The 14,221-nt window shown below is 40.9% G+C and overlaps 1 protein-coding gene across 3 annotated transcripts; it reads right to left on the bottom strand.

The window, feature by feature from the left end:
• Window positions 1-4,729: 4,729 nt before the first annotated feature.
• LOC131993450 (cytochrome P450 26C1) lies at window positions 4,730-13,569 on the bottom strand. Of its 3 annotated transcripts, none has more exons than XM_059359367.1 (7): window positions 13,309-13,569; window positions 11,618-11,842; window positions 11,139-11,414; window positions 9,986-10,144; window positions 9,078-9,236; window positions 8,844-9,008; window positions 4,730-6,458 (listed from the first exon to the last, which is right to left on the bottom strand). In XM_059359367.1, exons 1-7 carry the CDS (start codon window positions 13,513-13,515, stop codon window positions 6,114-6,116), a joined length of 1,536 nt encoding a protein of 511 aa, XP_059215350.1. In that variant the 5' UTR covers window positions 13,516-13,569; the 3' UTR covers window positions 4,730-6,113. The 3 variants fall into 3 exon arrangements, with proteins under 3 accessions (XP_059215350.1, XP_059215352.1, XP_059215349.1); XM_059359369.1 differs by having other exon boundaries at window positions 8,844-9,000; window positions 9,097-9,236; XM_059359366.1 differs by lacking the exon at window positions 11,618-11,842 and having other exon boundaries at window positions 8,844-9,000; window positions 9,097-9,236.
• Window positions 13,570-14,221: the final 652 nt, after the last annotated feature.

Below are 14,221 nucleotides of genomic sequence, written 5' to 3'. Positions count from 1 at the left end.
AATAAGATAAGATATGATATGATATGATATGATATGATATGCACATCATAGACAAAAACCGTTGTGTAGACTTGTGTTTGTTGGACCCATCCACCACGGATAAGTGGACCTTGTCGCTCTTTATACTCCATCATTTTTTAACTTTTTTGGTAATTTTGTGTCTCTTTTCATAATTTTATGTCTTGTTTTGGTCAATTTGTCTTTTTTTATATATATATATATAATTTTGTGTCTTTTTTTCTAATTTTTTCTCCTTTTTTGATTATTTTGTTTCTTCTTTGGTCATTTTGTCTTTTTCAGTCATTTAGTGTCTTTTTTGTCATTTTATGCCTTTCTTTGGTCATTTTGTGTCTTTTTTTTAATCATTTTATGTCTTGTTTTGTTAATTTTGTGTGTTTTTTATCATTTTATGTCTTGTTTTGTTAATTTTGTGTCTTTTTTTGGACATTTTGCAACTTTTTTTTAATGATTTGTGTCTTTTTTTTGTCATTTTGTGTCTTTTTTTAATCATATTGTGTCTCTTTCTGTCATTTTGCATCTTTTTTTGGTCATTTTGTGTCTTTTTTTATAATTTTGTGTCTTCGATATGATATGATATGATATGATATGATATGATATGATATGATATGATATGATATGATATGATATGGTATGATATGGTATGCACAGTCGTAGACAAAAATCTTCCTGTCATCTGAAAAAGCTTCATTTTTTTTTGCAGCTCCGTTCTCCTTGTTAGATCTCTGGTCGGGTGGAGAACTCCGGCCTGTAGTGGGAGCTGCTGAGTCTGTTGGACCTGGTTCCATTGTTGTTCTAGAAGTTGTATTATGTGCGGCCGTGACGCGGGAGCTGCGTCCCCGCTCTGGTTCCCATGCAGCCTCCCACCAGCTGACCGGCGGCTGACCTGAGCAGCCGGTGGCACCGCGCTGAACTCTGGTTCAAAACGTCGCCCGGCCGGTTCCCAGTGACTGAGCGTCCATCAGATAACGACCCTGGCAGCGCCGCGGCGCCCTGCGGCGGACATAATTAGGCCAGGCTGTTTGTGTCCCATTAATTTTCTGCCACATAGCTTGGCCCTATTCTCTGCCTGTCAATGAAGGCGGTCAGGTGGAGGCTGGAGATGGTGGTGACCTCAGCGCTGACCTAAGTGGTGACCACACTGTCACTTCTGTCTCTAATCAGGTCAACATGTGAAGCCCCATTCTTATCTACTGTTAGTACAACGCTGCTCACTACTCATTTTGTTCTTTGCTGGACCACATCTAATCATCATCGGGTTAAGTTTTACCTACACTCAGTTCACATCTGATGATAATGACTAAAAAAAGACACAAATTGAGCTAAAGAATTACAAAAAATGACCAAAAAAGGCACAAAATAATTTTAAAAAGACACAAATTGACCTAAAAAAGACAAAGAAAGACCAAAAAAGATACAAAATTACCCAAAAAATGACCAAAAAAGGCACAAAATGATAAAAAAAGACACAAATTGACCAAAAAAGAAAAATAATTACCTAAAAAAGACAAAAAAGGACCAAAAAAGGACAAAAAGACACAAAATGACCCAAAAAAACAAACATAATCATCAAAAAAAGATACAAAATGATATAAAAAAGACACAAATTGACCAAAAAAGGACAAAAAGACACAAAATGACCTAAAAAGGACAAAAATGACCAAAAAAAACCATAATCATAAAAAAAGACACAAAAGGACCAAAAAAGACACAAAATGGTCAAAAAAAGACAAAAATTGACCAAAAACGACACAAAATGATAAGAAAGACACAAATTTGAACTGGAGTAGGTAATACTTTGTATTTTGTATTTATTTTTCATTTTGTGTCGTTTTTTGGTCATTTTGTGTCTTTTTTTGGTCATTGTCATCAAATTTGATATTTTCATCATATTTGAACTGGGAGTAGGTAATACTTTATATTTTGACCCCATTGTGTTTTCCAGTCCATAAGTTCCAGCTATGATGATCTGCAGGCCTGGATTTACCAAAAATATTCAGGCGGACAATAAAAAAAACTTCCATCACTCAATAACAGCAGCACCGACAGTTATTCTGACTCTTTGGGAATAAACTCATTCATGGTTTTATTGATAAGTTGTGCAAGTCAGGTCAAATTACCTGACAAAGACCTGAACTATGAGGGCACTCGGAGAGCGAACACCTTCACCAAGGCTGCAAAAGTTAATAGGTTCTTCCTTGGCTCATGCTACAACCTTCCACCAAGTTTTATGGAAATATGGACAATAGTTTTCCCATAATCATGCAGACAAAAAAAACAGATGCACCAAACCAAAGACCTCACCATCTTTGGCTGACAAAATAAATCCACAATATTGATGCAAAAACAAGGTCAGGATCTGAATATTTTGAAATGCCACGACATTTTGCACAACTCAATAGGAATGTTATCAGACACGCTGACAAAAAACGACAACTTTTGTTTGTTTTTCATCTTCTAATTTACTCTTTACATCAACTCTTCACCTGGTGCACAGACGATAATCTGCAGCTCAATGGAAATTGGATATTTGTGCAATTCGGGTCAAATTACCTGACCAAGACCTGAACTATGAGGGCACTCGGAGAGCGAAGACCTTCACCAAGGCTGCAAAAGTTAATGGGTTCTTCCTTGGCTCATGCTACAGCCTTCCACCAAGTTTTATGAAAATTGGGCCACTAGTTTTCCAATAATCGTGCAGACCGACAAACAAACAAACAGATGCATCAAACCAAAGACCAAACCCTCCTTGGCGGACGAAATTAATCCGACAATATAAATGCCAAAACAAAATCAGGATTTCAGGTTAGTGCATGAATATTTTGAAATAGCTGCACATCAAATTTCAAGAATGGTGCACATTTTGGGCAGCTCCATAGGAATGTTATCAGACACGTTGACAAAAACGACAACTTTTGTTTGTTTTTCATCTTCTAATTTACTCTTTACATCAACTCGTCACCCGGTGAACAGACGATAATCTGCAGCTCAATGGAAATTTGATGTTTGTGCAATTCGGGTCAAATAACCTGACCAAGACCTGAACTAAAAAGGGCCCTCTGAGATCACAGACCTCCACCAAGGCTGCAAAAGTTAATGGGTTCTTCCTTGGCTCATGCTACAACCTTCCACCAAGTTTTATGAAAGTTGGACCACTAGTTTTCCCATAATCATGCAGACCAACAACGCTCTCCTTGGCGGACAAAATTAATCTAACAATATAAATGCAAAAACAAGATCAGGATCTTAAATATTTTGAAATGCCACTACATTTTGCACAACTCTTTAGGAATGTTATCAGACATGCTGACAAAATAAACGACAAGTGTTGTTTGTTTTTCATCTTCTAATTTACTCTTTACATCAACTGTACAGCAGCTACATCCGATACACTCAATGAATGCATAAACAGGACAAATATATACAGACTCCTTAAAGCAGAGAAAGTGCTATCTCCTTCCACGAATCCATCCGTACGTTCCTTTTCACAGCGCGTCTTTTAGGCTTCAAAACCCAGACAGAAACAGTCAATAATAACAATAACAATAACAATAATAATAATAATAATAATAATAACGTTACTCTCTATATATGCTGCTCTAAACGATGAAAGATGTCTATGTTCTAGAAGTTTTTATGGACAGTCCTTTACATTACAGGTTAGTGTCTCTATCTAGTCATAATTACAGCAAAAGATTAAACAGAAATGATACATCTGCATTTTAAATACAGCTTATTCATAATGCTACTTCATTTGATACACACATAATAGCACTGTAGGATATATATTTATATATTACGTTCCTGTTCAGAAAACAGAACAGTTTGCATGTATATTTGTGATGTCTGAGTAGTTCCTGGTTGTGAGATTTTATGTGTAAAAAAAAAATCAAGTGCAACTTCCATCAGTAAAAGTTTTAGTGGTGGAGATCTTTGCAGAACATCACGACGAAGACGTGAGTCCGGTTTCCTCTGAGTTCGGCGTGGATCCAAGTGTTCAGAGACTCTGGTTCTACTGAGAACTGTCACATTTAGTTTGAGTTGGTTTCTCCACAGGCAACTTTTCCACAGAGCTGGCAGGCATCCAGTGCCTTGCTCAGAGGCAGTTCAGGAAGGCCAGCACAGGTAAAAACAAGTGAAGGATTGAAGAATAAAAAGACACAGAATTGGTTCAAAAGTCTGTAAAATCACGTTAATTCTGCACATTAGAGGTCCCTGAAGACTTTTACCAGCTGCTTTCTGTTAATCTCAAAGGTTTGGTAGGATTTTTGAGTAAAATAGTGATGAATTGCATTGACTTGTGGACATGCATAGAGTCCTGGGATATGTCCTTAGATTAGTCAACCAATTTTAGTCTTGTACGAGATTTTTTTCATGCATATTTCCAAGAAACTTGCAAGCATATTTCTGGTAAACATTCAATTTAAAGTTATGCTTTTGCATGATTCACTGTGGAGAAACTTAATTTTTCATGAGTGTTCTTCTTTAGTTGAAGACAGCTCTACTGCGAAAATAAAAGCACCAAGAATAATTGGATTTTATCATGTTTAAAGAACTTTGTGATCAGTTTGTATTAAAACAAGATGCTGCATGTTTGTTCCGTGAGAAACTGGAACTAAAAGAGCTTCATGGAAAGACTCTCTCGTACCTTACTGATACATGTTGATTTCTAAAGCTACTAAGTAGATTTGTCGACCAATTTTCCTCTTGGTCGACAGATTGTTTTCGTTGATTTTTTTCATGCATATTTCCAAGAAACTTGCAAGCATATTTCTGGTAAACATTCAATTTAAAGTCATGCTTTTGCATGATTCTTTGTGGAGAAACTTAATTTTTCAGTGAACAAAATCGTATGAGTGTTAGGCAACCAAGGATTTCTCTAGGACAGCTCTACTGGGAAGATAAAAGCACCAAAGATAATTGTATTTTACCATGTTTAAAGAACTTTGTGATCAGTTTGTATCAAAACACGATGCTGCATGTTTGTTCTGCGAGAAACTGGAACCATAAGAGCTACATGGAAAGATCTACCTTCAGTAGGAGTGTTGTAAGTTTTAGTTAAGTAAAATGAAACCTCTAGCTTGTTTTTGAGCCACTTACAGGTTATTTTTTAGTTCCAACCACGTTGATTCTGCAGATTAGAGGTCCCTGAAGACTTTTACCAACTGCTTTCTGTTAATCTCAAAGGTTTTGTAGGCTTCTGAAGTAAAATAACGATGAATTGCATTGAATTGTGGACATGCATAGAGTCCTGGGATATGTCCTTACTGATACATGTTGATTTAAAAACTAGTCAGTAGATTAGTCGACCAATTTTGGTCTTGGTTGACAGATTGGCGATTTTTTTTCATGCATATTTCCAAGAAACTTGCAAGCATATGTCTGATTCTTTGTGGAGAAACTTAATTTTTCAAATCAGTGGACAAAATGGTATGAGTGTTAGTCAACCGAAGACTTCTTTAGTTGAAGACAGCTCTACTGCGAAGATAAAAGCACCAAGAATAATTGGATTTTATCATGTTTAAAGAACTTTGTGAGTTTGTATCAAAACAAGATGCTGCATGTTTGTTCCGCGAGAAACTAGAACTAGAAGAGCTTCATGGAAAGACTCTCTTGTACCTTCAGTAGGTGTGTTGTAAGTTTTAGGAGAGTAAAATGCACATTAGGTTTGTATACGTGTTGTTTTAGCTCTGATTTGAAGGTTTTGCTATTGTAACTGAGGTGTGCATGCAGTCCTTTGAGCCGGACAAACCCAGATCTTGTGTTTGAAAATAAGCAGGGAAACGGCTACACTGCACCTTGACACATTAATAACTTAAAACTGCATGTAAAGGACAGAAGAAGCTGCAAAACGCTGCAGGTGAAGATATCACAACATGAACTTGTGCTACAACAGAAAGTGGTTTCTCATGTTTGGATCGAACCACTGAACAGAAGATGTCGAGCTCCAAACCAGCGACTTGAGCGCCTTCTTCCTGTGCGTGAGCTGCACCGTCGGGCCCGGCGAGGGGCTTCGGCCTCCCGTCTGGGGCTTGCAGAGTTTGTCCAGAAGCATATTAAAGGTTAAAATGCCCCTTTGAGTGGAGTTTTTGTGTCTAAGGCGGGCAGCTGTAATTGAAATGCACATGTAGCCCGTTGACCGGATGCACTATGGGGACTGTCTGCATCTTGGGGAAGTTCTCCGTGGCGAGGGTCCATCTGCATGTCCCGATCAGCTCCACGGCGAGAGTCTTTAGGATGATCTGCGCCAGCTCTTTCCCCACGCAGCTCCGCACGCCGCCGCCGAACGGCACGTAGCTGAACCGCGCCGACCGGCTCTCGTCCCGCTCTGGGCCGAACCGGTCCGGGTCAAACAGCTCCGGACTCTGGAAGACCGCGGCGGTCTCGTGGGTGTCCCGGATGCTGTACATTACGCTCCAGCCTTTGGGGATCTGGTAGCCCTGTGAAATGGGGATAATAGTTAATAAAAGGATGGAAAAGCTGCACAAACTCTCCATAGAAACTCTTCTTTTATATGTTATCTTTTAAAAGAAGTTTAAAAGCTTGGGTTGTTGGGTTTTCAGCTTCACATGTTCATTCATTCAGCCATCCATTAATCCAGACCTCTTTATCACCTAATCCCAATTATTTCTGAGTTGGGATTCACGTGTCTAGGCTTGAACGAACAGGCATAAAGACATTTTCAATACTGCAATTACTTCGGAGCTATAGGGGGTTTAAACTCGGAGAAAGAGGAGCATTAATGGCGTCATGTGCACCACAATACTATTCCGGGAATTGGAAATTGGGGGCACGCTGAGGCCACGCTGAGGGCATGTAAGGACAAGGGATGAGGCGCTCTGTATGTGGACGTTATTGGTTGTTGATGCACAGCGAGGCGTGCTGCATGACAAAACAGAATCCAATTCACTGAAGATATAGTTTTTCCTCCTGCAGGAAGAGTTCATTTAAAATCTCACCAATCTGTGACTATTTTTTGCCGCAAATATCCAACTTTTTACTCGTTCATTCATGAGTATCAGGCTGCAGATTTTCCACAAGGAGGAGCTGTTCTGTTAATGTCAGACTGATACTACAAGCCAACCTGCAAAGATAGTAAAATTACATTGAATTGTGGACATGCATAGAGTCCTGGGATATGTCCTTACTGATACATGTTGATTTAAAAACCAGTCAGTAGATTAGTCGACCAATTTTGGTCTTGGTTGACAGATTGGCGATTTTTTTTCATGCATATTTCCAAGAAACTTGCAAGAATATGTCTGATTCTTTGTGGAGAAACTTAATTTTTGCACTAATATGTTGCGATTTATTTTGTTTTCTCACTTTATTTCTTTTTCTCTGCTATATCTGTAGCCTGATGATCCTTCCTTTTAAATGTTCTCTAATGAAATGATAAATTATAAGTGTATACAGCTGATATTGACACCATAGACATCTGAATTAACGATTTTTACAGTATAACATTTGTCGGGTAAATATGAATGTATAATTTTTTGAACAGTATTGCATGTATGTATTAATCGTGTTTGTTATTGTTTTTCTTGTATGTACTGCTTTTGTTTATGTTGTTTGTTTGTCATGTTCTATGTCTTTTTAGGGATCCCAGGAAGAGTAGCAGTCACCAAGGCGTCAGCTAATGGGGATCCATTCAATAAACAATAAACAATAAAGTAGAAGAATCAAGTCCAAAGGGATGCATCTGTACTGTAAGGCACAACTTCTACGTTACTTTTACAAAAAAGCAGTTTTCCCATGCACAATCAATGGGAAAAGACCGTCTGTAAACTGGTGACCAAATTTAATTGAGCATCAAAAACCCCAATACAATTTGGAAGGAGGTGGAAACCAACTGGAAGAAGATGGGAACCAACTGAAAGAAGATGGGAACCAACTGAAAGAAGATGGGAAACAACTGGAAGAAGATGAGAAAAAACTGGAAGAAGATGGGAACCAACTGGAAGAAGATGGGAACCAACTGAAAGAAGATGGGAACCAACTGAAAGAAGATGGGAACAAACTGGAAGAAGATGGGAACTAACTGGAAGAAGGTGGAAACCAACTGGAAAAAGATGTTAACCAACTGAAAGAAGATGTTAACCAACTGAAAGAAGATGGGAACCAACTGAAAGAAGATGGGAACAAACTGGAAGAAGATGTGAACTAACTGGAAGAAGATAGGAACCAAGTGGAAAAAAATGGGAAGCAACTAGAAGAAGATGGGAACCAACTGGAAGAAGATGGGAACTAACTGGAAGAAGATGGGAACCAAGTGGAAAAAAATGGGAAGCAACTAGAAGAAGATGGGAACCAACTGGAAAAAGATGGGAAGCAACTAGAAGAAGATGGGAACCAACTGGAAAAAGATGGGAAACAACTGGAAGAAGATGAGAAGCAACTAGAAGAAGATGGGAACCGAGTGGGAAAAAATGGGAACCAACTGGAAGAAGATGGGAAACAACTGGAAGAAGATGAGAAGCAACTAGAAGAAGATGGGAACCAACTGGAAAAAGATGGGAACCAACTGAAAGACAATGTTAACCAACTGAAAGAAGATGGGAAGAAACTGGAAGAAGATGGGAACTAACTGGAAGAAAATAGGAACCAACTGGAAAAAGATGGGAAGCAACTAGAAGAAGATGAGAACCAACTGGAAAAAGATGGGAACAAACTGGAAGAAGATGAGAACCAACTGGAAGAAGATGGGAACCAACTGAAAGACGATGGGAACTAACTGAAAGAAGATGGGAACCAACTGGAAGAAGATGGGAACCAACTGAAAGAATATGGGAACCACCATGTTCCACTGAAAGACTTAAACTTACGTCTAACTCGAACGTCTGCAGGGCCGTCCGGTACCCCCCAGAGACCGGCGGCAGGAAGCGGAGAACCTCCCTGACCACGCGGTCGACGTAGCGGAGCTGGCTCAGCTTGTCCAGGCTCAGGTACGGCAGGTGGGACCGGGACTGTGGGAACCCGTCGCTGTGGTTCTGGCAGCCTCCGTTCAGCAGGCGGGTGGTCTCCGTGTCCGCGGCGTCCTCGTCTCTCTCCGTGGTGACGGCGGACGGGCTGTGGGACTCGTAGCCGAGCCCCTCCGCCTCCAGCTCCGCCCGGGCCCGCTCCACCACCGCCGGGTGGCGAAGGAGCTGCAGGATCAGGGAGGTGGAGGCGCTGGCGGTGGTGGAGTGAGCCGCGAAGATCAACTCTACTGCCGTTTCCTGCAAGGAGGAAGGATAGGATTTATCTTGATTTATTGGTTTGGATTGATTAACTTGATATTCACTTTCAAAATGCAAAACAAACTCTGCTGCAATGCTGCATGCGTATTTACAAAACCACTCTAAGAACCAACCCGGTTTCACCAATCTGTGTAAAAATACCACGACTTTACACTTTTAAATTACCTGCAATGCATCTAAAATTCAAATGATAATTGCATTTACAGTATAATTCACAATATCACGATATTGGAGGAAATTATCATTTGTGCATCATTATTTTAATTTCCATTGAGAAATATAATTCATTTTATCAGTTTGCATGATTTTTTTGTTTTGTTGTTTTGCAGGATCTGAAAGATTTTTCTTACATCTCTGACACATATTTAGTCTTTTTAAGAAATATTGTGCCTCCAGCAATTTGGATTTTGCACAAGTCCATATTTCAGTTTTGATATTGATAAATTGTGCAGCTCTACTTATGCTTTAAAATGCATTTTTAGGTTTCACTTTATTATTTTAAAAGCTCTACACTGTTTTTGCTGCAGTTTATTTGTTTGTTAGCTGGTGCTTTATACTCCGCCTCACCGTCATTTCTACAGCAGCTAGAGGGCGCCACTAACTCCAAACAGAAACATGGGGAAGGATTGATGAATCATATGCTTGCAAATTTGGATTTTGCACGTTATTTGAAGGTGTAAATCGTGTTATTTGTACTGAGATTGAAGAGACGAGGCTGCTGTTGGTACCTTGAGCTCCTGGATGCTGAGCTGCTGTCCGTGCTCTTTGGAGCTGGACAGAATATAATCGAAGGCGTCGTGATATTCCTCCTCCGCCTGCTGCCGCTCCATCTTCTCCTCGATGATCTTCTCCATGTTGGCGTGCAAGATTTCTCGCGCTTTTATCCCCTGGACAGAAAACAAAACCCCACAAGAACGTCATCATGAGTACAAACAGTTTATTTTCACAACTCGTGAGTCAACTGTGTGCATGTTTTCTATTTATATCAAAAGAAAGCAACTTTATTCCTCCATCTATGACTTAACCTGTTAGAATTCCTCCGACCGGCTATAGATAGTTAAAAATATCCTGCACGGCAGGGCCGGCTGTAGCCCATCTGGTGCTCTAGACCAGATCCATTGGTGTTGAACAGCTCCGCTTGCTGTTTCATGGAGGGAACTCCTGTTTGTGTTTGCCCATGGAGCCAACCAGCTATATAATACAACTGTCTGTCTATAGAATTATTAACTTACAAGTCAATTCTCAAAGAAGCAGCTGGAGACGCTAACAAAGTTAGAGACAAGAGAGACGATGGAAGTGCAAACCCCGCTAAAAATATGCTTAACTGTGTTAAGCTAGCGTTGCTTTATTTCAATCTAGCTAGCAAGCTAATACAAATGAAACGTCTTCACACAAAACGGCATTTAAAAATAGATTGGGACTTCTTCTCCTCCTCTTTTCTTCTCTTTCGATACTGAGCACCAGAGAGCTTTGACGGTGTTTCATAATGCAAAATATATCGAAACATAACGTGTCTGTCATTGTCTGTGACAGCGATCTGACCGTCTAAAGGGGGGTGATCTGACCGTCTAAAGGGGGGCGATCTGACCGTCTAAAGGGGGGCAAGGCAATGACCACACGTCACGTGACTCAGCACCACAAGTGGCAAAATGTCATTGTTTATCTGTTTCTTTATTTTGTTATCATTTATTATTTTCAAGACAGAACACGAAGCGAGGGCGAAAATGGGCATCGAAAATTATTATTTTCCGTCGAGGGTGACTGGCGGCGCCCCTCCAGCAGATGGCGCTCTAGGCTGCGGCCTATGTCGCCTATACCTAAAGCCGGCCCTGCTGCACGGATACGAGTCTGGAGATGAATGAACTTGAGTTTCCTTCTCACCTTGCGCAGGCCGCTGAGCGGAGCGTCGATGGGCAGCGAGAACAGGTTGTTCATCAGCTGTTCGAAGATGTTGGCCAGGTAAACGGTGCGCTCCTCCTCCAGCTGCAGGCCCAGCAGGACCCGCACCGCGATGCGGAACGTCAGCGACTTGGCGGCGCCGTAGACGTCGATGGCGCCCGGCTCCGAGCACCACTTGGCGATTTCAGACTTGACGACGTCCTGCAGCCGCGGCAGGTAGGACTCCAACGCCCCCCGGCTGAACACCTTGGCCAGGATCTGGAAAGGGTTAAAAGGGAACAACCAGCAACTTTTAGAAACTCTAGAAAACTCTTGCAAATATGCGAGATTTAAAGTGGCAAATTTAAGAGAAAAAAAGTCACAGATTTCCGAAATTTAAAGTGGCATATCTGTGAGGAAAAAGTTGCAAATTTACCAGATTAAAGTGGCAAATCTGCGGAAAAAATGGTGAACTCCGTTACCTTCCTCTTCCTCTTGTGCAGGTCTCCGATGGAGTTGACCAGCGTGTTGGGCCCCAGGATGATGCGGGTGCTCTGGGGCCACTGGGTGCACACCAGGCTGTGCTCCCCCAGCAGGATCTTACGGATGTTTTCTGCTCCGGTGACCCGGATGACGGGTTTCCCCAGGAGGTGGGTCTTAAACACGTTGCCGTGGCGCTCTCTGCGCGAGATGTGGAAGTTTGAACCCTGACGGGCGGAGACGAGGTTTAAATTACAGGTTACGAACAACAACTGAAAAAATCTGACTTTAGTGGAAAAGGACGAGGCGTAAAATTCAGGCTGCATGAGTCCAAAAAAATATCCAATTGTGATTATTTTTGACTGATTATTGCATTTGCAATATAATTCACAATATCACAAAATTGAAGGAAATTATAATTTATGCATCATTATTTTAATTTACATTGACATTTTTGTAATTTCGTGTCTTTTTGTGATCATTTTGTGTCTTTTTCGTTTATTTCAGTCTTTTCTTGATCATTTTGTGTCTTTTTGTGTCTTTTTTTATAATTTTGTGTCGTTTTTTGATAATTTTGTGTCTTTTTTGGTCATTTTGTGTCGTTTTTTGATAATTTTGTGTCTTTTTTTGGTCATTTTGTGTCTTTTTTTGGTCATTTTGTGTCTTTTTTGTGTCTTTTTACGTCTCTTTGCTTTCTTATTCGGTGTGATCACGTGTTGCTGTAACGAGGCTCGGTGTGCAGCGAAGGAGAGACAGAAGAAGGATGAGAGAGTTACATTCCTCTGCAGAAGAAAAGAGAGAGAGAGAGGAAGAGAGAGAGAGAGAGAGAGAGAGAGAGAGAGAGGAAGAATAGAAGAGAAAACGTCTGTTTTCACACAGCGAGCATCGTGTCGGCACACGTTTATTAACAGCTGCACAAGAATCTGCAGCTTCTCTCAGCTTCCTGCTGCCACACATCATCAATAACCTGATTATTATTATTAAATAATAATAAAACCTGCAGCTTCTCTCAGCTTCCTGCTGCCACACATCATCAATAACCTGATTATTAATAAATAATAATAAAACCTCACATGTTCTCCTTCACAGTGGGAAGTTGGACAGAAATCCGTAAATTAAGCCGATAATAATATGTATTATTAATATGATATGTGATCATTTTGTGTCTTTTTTTGATCATTTTACGTCTTTTTGTGTCTTTTTATGTCTTTGTTTTCTCATTTATTTCGTTTTTTGATCATTTACTATTTTATCCTTATCCTTTTGTGTCTTTTTTGTAATTTTGTTTCTTTTTGTATCATTTTGTGTCTTTTTTATAATTTTATGTCTTGTTGGACGTTAGTGGACCTTGTCGCTCTTTATACTTTTTTTTGTAATTTGTTGTCTTTTTGGTAATTTTGTTTCTTTTATGTGTATTTTTATGTCTTTGTTTTCTCATTTGTTTCTTTTTTTGGTCATCTTGTGTCTTTTTTCATAATTTTATGTCTTGTTGGACCTAAGTGGACCTTGTCGTTCTTTATACTCCATAATTTTGGGACTTTTTTTGGTAATTTTGTGTCTTTTTTTGATCATTTTGTGTCTTTTTTTATCCTTTTGTGTGCGTAAATGAAGAAGCATATTTGTGCTCAGACGCATCATGTTTTTTAAAGCCTGTCTAATGAAGTGTGGAGGTCCCGGCGGCCCCCCGTCTCACCTGGAAGAGCCAGTGGAAGGTCTCCCCCACCAGGGGCCAGCCCATGGAGCCCCGGGGCAGCGGCAGGCGGCTCTCCTTGTCCCGGGTCAGGCTCCAGCGGAGACTCCACAGCTGGCGGGTCAGAACCAGCAGCAGCAGCGCCGACAGCAGCGAGGTCAGCGCCGTCACCAGGGACGACAAGACCCCCAACTGACCCAGGGCCAGCATCTCCTCCCAGCATCCACCTCTGGTCCTGGCTCTGGTCTGGTCTGGTCTGGTCTGGTCTGGTCTGGGTCTGGCTCTGGTGTGGGTCTGGGTCTGCTCCTGGCTCTGGTCTGGTCTGGTCTGGTCTGGTCTGGTCTGGTCTGGTCTTGGGTCTAAGTCTGGGTCTGTGCCAAGAAAAATCCTTTCCAGATCCAGAGTCCAGAATCTTCTTTTTCTTTTCCCTCTTTGTAGAGTCTGTCCAAACAACAATAAGGGTGTGTTAGCTCAGACACACACACACACACACACACACACACACACACACACACACCAGGCAGGCAGGAAGCTCTGTAACTCACTTTGTTTTCCTCTTTTCTTACTTCTTAAATCATCTTTTGGCTGTTTTTTCCTGCTTTTCTGCAGCTACACACACACACACATGCATGCATGCACACATACACACACACACACACACACACAACAGGAATGCAAACACACACATCAGACATGCAAACACACACATCACAGGGATGCACGGACACACACACACACACATATCAAACACACAAACATGCACGCACACACTTTGTTCTCTTTTATTCTTAATTTTTAAATAATCTTTTGGCCATTCTTTTCTGCTTTTCTGCAGCTACACACACACACACACACACAGACACACACACACACAGACACACACACACACACACACACACACACTGAACACTGCAGA

The sequence above is a fragment of the Centropristis striata genome, chromosome 20, assembly GCF_030273125.1.
Source record: "Centropristis striata isolate RG_2023a ecotype Rhode Island chromosome 20, C.striata_1.0, whole genome shotgun sequence".
NCBI lineage: Eukaryota > Metazoa > Chordata > Actinopteri > Perciformes > Serranidae > Centropristis > Centropristis striata.
Note: the sequence above shows the minus strand (reverse complement) of the source record. Positions and strands in the feature narration are given on the sequence as shown.

Excerpts from the sequence above, each read along its gene's own strand:
- LOC131993450 (XM_059359367.1), bottom strand. The coding sequence starts at position 13,515 with ATGCTGGCCCTGGGTCAGTTGGGGGTCTTGTCGTCCCTGGTGACGGCG. Across the intron at positions 9,009-9,077 it reads AGTCCCACAGCCCGTCCGCC|AACCACAGCGACGGGTTCCC; the intron begins GTCACCACGGAG and ends GGAGGCTGCCAG. Across the intron at positions 6,459-8,843 it reads TGCAGACGTTCGAGTTAGAC|GGCTACCAGATCCCCAAAGG; the intron begins GTAAGTTTAAGT and ends CCCATTTCACAG.